At 39.6% G+C, this 10,857-nt stretch overlaps 1 protein-coding gene across 1 annotated transcript; it reads right to left on the reverse strand.

Annotated features, from left to right (window-relative positions):
- Positions 1-483: 483 nt before the first annotated feature.
- gh1 (growth hormone 1) lies at positions 484-10,556 on the reverse strand. The gene is made up of 6 exons (XM_060848587.1): positions 10,464-10,556; positions 6,522-6,651; positions 4,839-5,002; positions 4,624-4,740; positions 3,286-3,426; positions 484-810 (listed from the first exon to the last, which is right to left on the reverse strand). Exons 1-6 carry the CDS (start codon positions 10,554-10,556, stop codon positions 610-612), a joined length of 846 nt encoding a protein of 281 aa, XP_060704570.1. The 3' UTR covers positions 484-609.
- Positions 10,557-10,857: the final 301 nt, after the last annotated feature.

Genomic DNA, 10,857 nt, shown 5'->3' on the forward strand with positions numbered 1-10,857 from the left:
ACAACAAGCATAAGATTTGAAAGAGTGCTGCTACAGAAAGGATACAATTTCAAAAAGATTACTAACCCTATTAATACAAAATAATAATGCTCCAGTGGTGAAAACAAGAACTTTTCAAAAGTTAGACTGTATCTTGATACTCTTCTCATATTAAGTGTTATTTGTAGAGGATGCTTTAGTTTGTATCTGCATTTGCTTTAACTGCCCTGCATGGTGGAAGCTGATAATAATGGCAAAAATGGAAAGTACTCGAGTCATGAGTATGATCACATAGACAATCAAATGTATCTTGAAAAGATAGTTTAAAATAAAACTAAAGACTAGTTGGCAATTCAATGCAGTAATTTATTGCAAAATGCAAGATTGTAAATATTTGCTGAGATTTACCAATGAATTTTAGAATCAATCACAATTGCAGAAAAATATATACTACAGAAAAATATTTTCCACAATTTATATAACTACATTTCAGAGACCCTATATTATTATAACATATATACTATATAGACATAACTTTTTTGGAAAATAAACAACTTTAAGACAGATTCTGTGTAACATTTTGAGTGTCTTTATCGAGTTTTCCTCACTCATTTTGACTATAACCTTACACTACACAGTACAGTTACTCTCTGCAAAGCGTTTGCAATTCATAACTTTCAGGTAGGTTTCAACTTTGTGCATATCCTTCTTAAAACAAGCCAGGAGACCATAGTTTTTCATCAAAGCTTCTTCACTTAAGTTTCCATCAAACCTGTCATAGAAAAATGTCAGCCAGTCAAAACCTTGTGAAGAGCCTCCATCTTCCAGAGTCTGGGAAATGATAGAAGAGTTTAGTGTTAAAGCAGTTTTACAAAGAGAGAGAGCATTTTTCAGAACATATAAATAAGATTATGTGTGGGCTTGGCTATGTAACACGTAGTAAAGCAAAAACATACTGTTTTCATCATATGGAAAAATATTATTTCACTACATCCTGTGCCACGTCATTCAAGTAAAATCATTTGATTCATTGATGAACACTTCTTTTTAAGCCATGATATACACTTAAATATGGACCAAAAAGACCAAATGAAGTCATGTATGTTATGAGAGCAGCACATGCAAAGCTAATAAAGAATATTATGAACCCTTGCAATTCAGATAAAAGCTTAATGTGATAATGGTGCATGAGGTTACCTGAACATGCAATGTGAAGTATGATTTCTAGCTTACCTTCAATGTTATACAAGTAAAAAAGTATTGCAATGATGAATAAGTGGCTTGCTGAAGCAAATAAATTCATGACTATCTTTCTAAACTAGCTCTAGAACTAAAGATTTGTCTAAAAACAAACTTAGAAAGGAGAAGTAACTATTCAGTTGAGTTTATTCCTTGTATAGTTTCACTGATATATTTCATCCAGTTCAGTTAATCTAGCATGTAAACATTTTAAACTTGTATTTGTTTTCTTTTTTCTCTTCATTCTCTCCATTTCATCCTTAATTTACATTCTTTCTAATCAATTTTCTATTGTTTTTGTTATGTCATTTGAAACATTTTATATTTAAACGCTACACTTGTTTCATACCCTGTTTAGATAAATTTCAGTCTGTTTTTTGCAATCAGAATCTAAAAGCTGGTTTGCTAGTAATTGAAATTCATTGCATTATGTTGAACATCACAGCTGTAAAACAATCAAACATGCAATAGTTTCTTTGTCACAATATTGAGTGCACCACTCGCCTAGTCAGCCAACTTGGTAATGGCCCAGACTGACGACTTCTGAAGCAGTTAATCCATCTGGAATTATCTCTCTCATCCAAGTAATTGAATCATAACTCTTTGGAATTCTTTTAATCATTTTAATGTCTGACCAAAGGAACTAACAATGTTTGTGTACAACAGCTTGTTTCACTTTCAGGATATTGTAAAATGCATTTCCCTCAATAAGTTATGTTCAAAGCACAATGATGTAGCCTTGTTTCAATAATGTTAGTATCAGTTAACATGTCCTCCTCAATACCATTCATCTCTTGTGAAAAGTTTCCAGAACTCCACTGGACACTGTTGCAAACTTTTTTCCTTTTATTATTGAACATTGTTTTCCCTTATTAGATCAGTTTTAGTCTAAGGACTTATTATTGAAAATTTCAAAAGCTTTAACATTTCTATATAAATCGTTTATAGAGTCGCCCAGCATGCAAACAGACCCTTGGACCCAACTTATCCATGCCAATGAGATTTCCTAAACTAAACTATTCCCATTTGCCTGCATTTGTTCTGTGCCCCACTAAACCTTCCCTGACCATGTACCTGTCCAAATGTCTTTTAAATATTGCAATTGTACCTACCTCTACCATTTCCTCTGACCGCTCATTCCATGCATACACTATCATTTGTGAGGAAACGTTGCCCCTCTGGTCTCTTAAATTTTTTCCCTCTCACCCTAATTTTGAATTCCCTGCCTTGGAGAAAATACGTTTGCCATGATTTTATAAACCTCCATAAGGTCTCAGCCTCCTACGCTCCAGGGGAAAGAAAATCCTAGACTATCCTTATAACTCAAACTTTCAGTCTCACAGAGTCCCCGGTGCAGAATGAGGACAGTCAACTCATTGAGTCTGCATTGACCCTCCAAAGAGCGTCCCACCCAGATCCCCACTCTATCTCCGTAACCCCACATTTATCGTGACCAATCCACCTAACCTGCACATCTTTGGACTGTGGGAGGAAACCGGAGCACCCGGAGGAAACCCACGCAGACACGGACAGAACCTGCAAATTCCACACAGCTCCCCACACCCCCGCTGTGAGGCAGTAGCGCTAACCACTGAGACACCGGTAAAACTTTCTAGCACAAATTCCAGTTTAATAACATCAAGTAAAAGTTTCAGATATTTGCATGAAGTATACATATTTGACCGTCCTGTACAAATAATGAAGTTACCTCCTGAATAAAAAGTATTCCTGTAGATTCGAGTGGCACAGACTATCTCCTGTTTCTAAAGTTACATGGATATCGCTCTTGGGGTCATTTAAATCTCTTTTACCATACACCCATTACTAGTGTGTGTTGTCTCTTTCACCAAATGAATCATACACACAAAAAAATCGTACTTTCTAGCAATTTAAAAACTGGTACCGTTAAACTTAACGAAGGTAAGAACAACGAATGCGTGAAATAAGGTGGGAACCGAACGCATCAACATTTCATCTTCTGTATTAGCTTTTCCCATGTCGGCACCCGTCTTCTATCCATTTACATGTATATTACAAATGAGCGACAGTCGTCTTGTGTGCGCCTACCTTCAACAGAGCATAGATACCTTCTTCCAGGTCCCGCAATTTGTCGTACACCCTGTCTGAGGTTCGGAAAGCCCTACTGTTCTGAACGGAATCGAACCAGGACCGAATGAGAAGCAGCGAGTACAGTAACAGCTCCTTATCCTGTGAGAGAATGGGAAACAAGAGTTTTTGTTCCAATCACGTCGTTACCGCTTTTTTTCTAACTTTGAAGCAAGAATTCAGAGAAAAATCTAAATTCCGTTACCATTTGACTATGTGTGGGGGCCGGTTAAGTCGTGGCTTAAACTGTGCAGTCACCAGGATCATAAACTGCCATTGCTGCACCAGACACATATTCCCCTCTCCCCTTTGTCAGTATTCCACAGGAAATTTAACGTCCGGATCATCGTTTTCCATCCTCATCCACTCTCAACAGCTCCCCATGGCGCCTTCCCACGCAATCACAGAAGGCGTAACTGTTCCTCCCCTCCTCACTATCCTAGGGCCCAAACACTTCCTCCAGATGAAGCAGCGATTTACTTGCACTTCATTCAATCTAGTCTACTGTGTTCGCTGCTCTCAATGTCATCTCCTCTACACCGGGGGAATGAAACGCAGACTGGGCAATCACTTTGCAGAGCACCTGCATTCTGTCTACAAATATGACTCCGGAATTGTCTGCCACTTTAACACGCCACTATATTCTCTGGTCAGCATCTGTGCCTTGGGCCTGCTGGAGAACTCCGGCTAGAATCCGTGCAACCTGGAAGAGCAGCTTCTCCTTTCCCGCTTGGGGACCCTGCAGCCTTCAAGACTCAATATCCAGTTCAATAATTTTAAGCCTGAACACCTTCTTCCATGTCCTTCCCCTACCCGCACACCTGCTCTTGTAATCTCATAGGGTTTTCTTTTTCTCTACAACCAATCCATTTTCAGCGACGAACGGTGTCCATTAGCAAATTTCCTTTCTTCCGGCTCACCGTTATCCATTCCTTTGCCTACCCAATTGTTGTAATCTCTCTCACCTCAATCTCCGCATATCATTTACTTCTTCCACCCGCACACCTCCATCCTACTCCCATCTCCAACCCCATCCCATCCTCAGCACCTACACTAAACCTTTCCTAGCTACAATCAGAACTCGTAGAAGGGTCACTGGACCCCCCCAAAAATGTTATTCCAGCTTTCTCTCCACCAGATGCTCCAGCAAGTTCTGTTTTTGTTTCGAATGTAGTAAGGTGACATATTGTATTGAGGGCAATTACTGATTACCTTTGTTCCAGTGACAGAAGCCTTTGGCAAAGTGTAGTGTTAAAAGTAAAGGGTTGAATGGTGTTTGTATGTGTTTGTTTTCATTACCGATCGTTGCTGGGCATCCTCCTTGCCCGTTGGTGCTGGGATGGTTTCAGACTGGCAGAAAGCAGAGGGTGAACTCTTGTGAGAGTGGCGCTGCTCTTCCGGGATATATTTTCGTTCCTGTAGAAGAGGCAAATGAGACGCGTGTCAGTGATTAGTTTCTATAACGAGCTAATTGCTGCAGCTAATGATGCTTTAGCACAGGGATCGCTACGTACAAAATCCTTGCAGGTTTCCGCGGCAACGAGATGTAGATGCTGTGCCCTGTGCACAGCTTTGGCGAAAAGTTCAGACAGAGGCAGCAAAGGGTACGCTTCCAGATCTCTGGGGTACAGCATGGAAACCCACATCAGGGCCAAGGCAACGGAACACAGTGACAAACCTAGTGAGGAGGGGGGGATAAAATAACAGTTCTAACTAAACTGAACATGACCTTTCGCGAGAAATACAGTGGAGAAACACATCAAAATAAATTGCACGAAGTCAAAGAAATGCGAAGAGTTACCAGAGAAAGCATGAGGTTACCTCACTGCTTTTACTTCTTGTGTCTGAAATGGTTGGTTATCGGTTCAAGTCCCCTTCCTGAGGGGTCTTGTGGCACATTGGTGGTGTCCCTAATCCTGGGCCGGAGGGCTGGCTGCAAGTCCCACCTGCTTCCGAGGTAGGCGGTAACATGTGTAAATAGGTTGATTAAAAATAGCCGCCCTATATTGTAAAGCTATTGTGTGACTTTGAGAAGGAAGGCACAAGGATTCCATTGCAAGCTTTGGTGTGGTTTAAAGTTGTTCACCAAGGAACTTATTCAATGAAATAGGAGCCTAATCCTACTAACACAACAATGGATAGACTAGATTAGATTAGATTACATACAGTGTGAAAACAGGCCCTTCGGCCCAACAAGTCCACACCGACCCGCTGAAGCGCAACCCACCCATACCCCTACATTTATCCCTTACCTAACACTACTGGCAATTTAGCATGGCCAATTCACCTGACCCGCACATCTTTGGACTGTGGGAGGAAACCGGAGCACCCGGAGGAAACCCATGCAGACATGGGGAGAACGTGCAAACTCCACACAGTCAGTCGCCTGAGTCAGGAATTGAACACGGGTCTCAGGCACTGTGAGGCAGCAGTGCTAACCACTGTGCCACCGTGCCACCTACAAGCTTAAAAATAATTTCCAGCAATGTTCAAGATTTTGATGGGCCCGCACGTCTACACTGTCGAATGCTGTATTATCAACAAGTTGACTGGAAATTGATGGAAAGTAAATAATCAAGCAATAGTTTGGTGCAACTGGCATAAGAATAAAAATTGAAACACAACAGATACAGTTAAAACTTGGCAAGGTCATTGGAAGAGAAACTTGCGGAAGATGACAAAAAGACTCAATAGAAACTTTCTGTTAAAAGGATTTAAATCCCAAATCAAGCAGAAACAAGATAAACCAGGAGATATTACCTGAAGCCATCCTATCAATTTCCCTGTAAGTAACGAAAAAGATGCAAGAAACTATAGGCAAGCTTGGTTTGGACAACTGTAACATTGCCTTCTATCGTCAACATATATATCATATGAAATCCATGCATAAATTGAAATTTAGGCAAAAAAACAAAATGTTTTGAAACATAATGCATTTTTTTAATGATTATGGAACATTGGACTATGCACTTCCTAAACGTGTTATTAGTAACACGACTCCTAATTTGTTTGCATGTTCACGTCAGTGTCATCTACCATCCACTAAATAAGTGAAAACATTGCACTTTAGTTCTGGTAACCTGAACTGATGACAGTAAGAAAAACACAAATCAAGCATGTTTTTATTAAGTGATGTGACATGACCAGTGTTTCAACTGTGTTTCATATTGACCTGTGGAACAAAAGCCCTCACATACTAATTGGTAAATATGTCATTGGTATACATTTCACAGGGTGAGAAATGAATAAGGCATCAATACTGAGCTGAGCTGGGTTGTGCATATGAAGTTTCAACAGCATCTTACTGCTTTGACATTTCCAACCAACCTACATAAAGAACATAACAATCAGAAATAGATGTACAACATGTACTCTTATCACCTCTCTGTATCCCCTTTGCATAAAGATATTTATAAAAACAAATTCACTGGAAATTTGGACCAAGTCGTGGGGCTGTATCTCTCACAACCATTTTGTGCCAAATCTTTTATCCATCCTTTTTGTAACCATTACCTGCACCAGTTCCTTTAAAAGAAAGTCAACATAACGATGTGTTGTTAAGACAACTCCACACCAGGCATCATCGACATGTTCAGTGCACAAAGTATTTTCTGCTTTAGACATTTAAAAAGTTATATTTTTAATGAATATTGCTTTGAAAATCACCATGTATTTTCTGAACCATGACAGATGGAATTATTCTTAGTGTATTTTTGTAGTTCTACATATCCCAACACCAGAAGTTACAATATAAGAGTGTTAGAACATAATATGATCTCTGGCAAAGAGGCTGTCTCATTCTCAAAAACAGAAATTGCTGGAAAAACTTCGCAGGTCTGGCACCATCTGTGGAGAAAAGATCAGAGTTAATGTTTTGGGTTAAGTAATCCTTCCACAGATGCTGCCAGCTGAGCTTTTCCAGCAATTTCTGGTTTTGTTTCTGATTTACACCATGGAGCAGTTCTTTTGGTTTTTATCCCATTCTCACCTTTGTTGCTGAGGTCTGAGCATTTTAAGTGTGCCTGTATAACAACTCTCTGGCTCCACCCCAGGCATTTAAACATTATATGATCATATAACAACTCTATGTTAAGAAAAAAAAATGTTCTCATCAGTCACCTAAAAAATGCAGTGGAGACAATTTAATCTGCGCATGTAGTGAAGTCTATAAAGAGAGATCTGTTAACTATATTTCCATGCAGATCAGACTTGGTTCAAGTTGTGTTATATAGCTAGTCTCTCCTGACTGCAAACTACATTCAGCAGATCCTGGTCTTACTTTGGCATTAATTTTAGCAATTGAATTCTGGTGAGCAAGTCTATTTTCAACTGATGCTTGGTGTCTCTTTATACAACATTATAGTGCATGGGAAAAACTGGACTAAAACTGGCCAAGACAAAAACTGGATACTTTTGGAGTCAGATATCAAATTGAATGTAGAACACCAAAGTCACCATGTAAATTTGTCTTTAATCTACAAGAAAATAACTCTTCAGAAGGTTCACACTCACACAGACTTTTCTCAGTATTTTATTTTTAGTTATGTACTTCTTTGGAGAAATCTTTCATTATTATCTTATGAACACAAATCACCATTCGTGTTTTGCAGCTCTAATTGAAAACTGCGGTTACTAGTGAGTGGAAAATTAATACAAACTTTTAATACTACAAAATGTGCATGAAATGAATGAAGTGATAGTTATTGTTGCATAATTTAAGAACTATAATGCAAAGGGAAACTAAAATTAATAAATTCCTAATAATGTCATGATTCTGTCTGCATTAGCATCAGTAGTTTACCATGATTATCATGATGCGGAGGTACTGGTGTTGGAGTGGGGTGGACAAGGTCAGAAATCACAAGACACCAGGTTGTAGTCCAACAGGTTTATTTGAAATCACAAGCTTTTAGAGTGCTGCCCCTTTATCAGGTGAACGTCTGAAAGCTTGTGATTTCAAATAAACTTGTTGGACTATAATCTGGTGTTGTGTGACCTCTGACCATGATTAACATGAGCATTAAATTATTCAAATTTAATACATGGATGTGCAATGAGAAACATTTACCATGATCAATTCATCAATTAGGGTGGAAAATGAGGTGGGTATCAGAGTTGACCGTTAGAATAGAAGCAGGATTAAATACATGGTCTGTCCAGCTTGCCATTAAATATGATTATGGCTGATCTTCTGACTCAACTCCACATTCACTTACACATCCCTTAGAAAAGATATCTGTGTGATTTAGCCCTTAAAGTATTCAATAATAAAACATTCACAGCTTTCTGGGGTAGAGAATTCCAAAGATTCACAGCCCTTTGAGCAAAGAACTTTATCTTCAGTTTAGGCTGAGACTGTGTCCCAATGTTCTAGATTCCCAGGCAAGGGAAGTATTCCTTTCATTGTGTTTCCTGATAAAAATCTTGCATTTTTCAATGAGATTATTTTGAAGTCCAAACACCATAAGGTATAGGAGCACAATTATGCCATTCAGCCCATCAAATCTGCTCTGTCATTCGATCAACTCTATTCTCCTGCCTTCTCCCCATAACCGTTGATCCCCTTACTAATCAAGAACCTACCCATCTCTGTCTCAGATACACTACATAACTTGGTTTCCACAGGCCTCTGTGGCAATGAATTCCACAGAGTCACTCTACTCTGGCTGAAGAAATCTCTCCACACCCCAGTTCTAAAAGGCTGTGCCTTCAACCTGAAGCTGTGCTCTCAGGTCCTAGTCTCTCCCATTCGTGGAAAGATGTTCTTCATATCCACTCTGTTTAGGCCTCTTGGTAGCCAAAAGGCTTCAATTAGATGCTCCCCCTCACCCATTCTTCTAAACTCCATCGAGTACAGACCCAAAGTCCTCAACTGCTTGTCATATGACAAATCCTTCATCCCTGGGACCATTCTTATAAACCTCTGCCGAACATTCTCCAACATCAGCACATCTTTCCTTAGATACAAGACCTAAAACTGCTCATAATATTCCAAATATTGTCTGACTTGAGCCCTTTACAGCTTCAACAGTACATTCCTACTTTTTGTTTTCTAGCATTTTCCTTCCAAACCGCCAACTGAACCTTAAGAGAATCCTGAACTAGGACTCCCAAGTCCCCTTGTGCTTCAGTTTTCAGAAGCCTTTCCCCATTTAGTAAATAGTCTATGCCTCTATTCTTGCTTACAAAGTGTATAACTTCACACTTTCCCACATTATATTCTGTCACTTCTTTGCCCACTCAAAGTCCTTCCACAGCCTCCCCACTTCCTTAACGTGACCTGTCCTTCCAACTATGTTTCTATAATCTACAATGGTGCTCTCAGTTCCTTTGTCCAGATGCTTAATATATAATGTGTTGTCCCAACACTGACTCCTGCAGAACTCCAGTCACCACCTGCCATCCACTTTACACTCTGCCTTTTGCCAGTCAGCCAATCCTCTATCCATGCCAGTACCTTGCCTCTATTAAAATGGGATCTTAGCTTAAATAGCAGCTTTCTGTGCAGCACCTTATCAAAGACTTTCTGGAAATCAAAATAGATCATATTCACTGGTTCTCCTTTGTCCAACTTGCTTAAAGAATTCTAGCACATTTAAACCATAGAACATAGAACATTACAACGCAGTACAGGCCCTTCGGCCCTCGATGTTGCGCCGCCCTGTGGAACTAATCTGAAGCCTATCTAACCTCCACTATTCCATTTTCGTCCATATGCCTGTCCAATGACCATTTAAATGCCCTTAAAGTTGGCAAATCTACTACTGTTGCAGGCACCATTTCGCCTTGATGAAACCATGTTGACTTCATCCCATTTTACCACGCACTTTCACATATTCCCCAATCTCATCCTTAATAATGGACTCTAAACTCTTACCAACAACTAACAGGCCTACAGATTCCTGTCTTCTGCCTCTCTCCTTTCTCAAACAGGGGTGTTACATTAACTATTTTCCAATCCTGTGTGAACCTCCTTGACTCCAGTGATTCCTGAAAAATCATTACCAATGCCTCTACAATCTTCTTAGCTATCCCCTTCAGAACTCTGGGGTATTTTCCAACAGGTACAGATGATTTATTCGACTTCAGACTTTTCAGCTTCCCAAGCACCTTTTCCCACGTGATGGCTACTAACTCACCTCTGTCCCCAGACTGTCTTGAAGTTCTGGTTTGCTGGTAGCAGTTTCAACTGTGAAAACCGATGCAGAATACTTATCGAGTTCCTCTGCCATTTCTTTATTCTACATTACTTCTTCTCCAACCACATTTTTCAGTGGTTCAATGACCATTATTGCTCTCTCTTACTTTTAGATATCTATAAGTTTTATTTTATCTATATTACTAATTAGTTTACTCTCGTATTTCATCTTCTCGCCCCTAATTACATTTTTAGTTATCCTCTGCTGGATTTCAAAGGCTTCTCAATCCTCTGGCTTCCCAGTTTTCTTCACCATATTGTATGCTTTTTCTTTCGCTATTATACTGTCCCTGACTTCCTTTGTCAGCCATTGTTGCCTGTCCTCCCCTTGTTGT

This window comes from Hemiscyllium ocellatum, chromosome 32 (genome assembly GCF_020745735.1).
Source record: "Hemiscyllium ocellatum isolate sHemOce1 chromosome 32, sHemOce1.pat.X.cur, whole genome shotgun sequence".
Taxonomy (NCBI): Eukaryota; Metazoa; Chordata; class Chondrichthyes; order Orectolobiformes; family Hemiscylliidae; genus Hemiscyllium; species Hemiscyllium ocellatum.

What these genes read in the sequence shown, in the direction of transcription:
- gh1 (XM_060848587.1), bottom strand. Translation starts at nt 10,556, where the DNA reads ATGGCAGAGGAACTCGATAAGTATTCTGCATCGGTTTTCACAGTTGAA. An exon ending in AATGACATATTTACCAATTA is followed by an intron (nt 5,003 to 6,521) that starts GTATGTGAGGGC and finishes CCTCCTCACTAG; the next exon opens with GTTTGTCACTGTGTTCCGTT. An exon ending in GTATCTATGCTCTGTTGAAG is followed by an intron (nt 811 to 3,285) that starts GTAGGCGCACAC and finishes ATCATTTCCCAG; the next exon opens with ACTCTGGAAGATGGAGGCTC.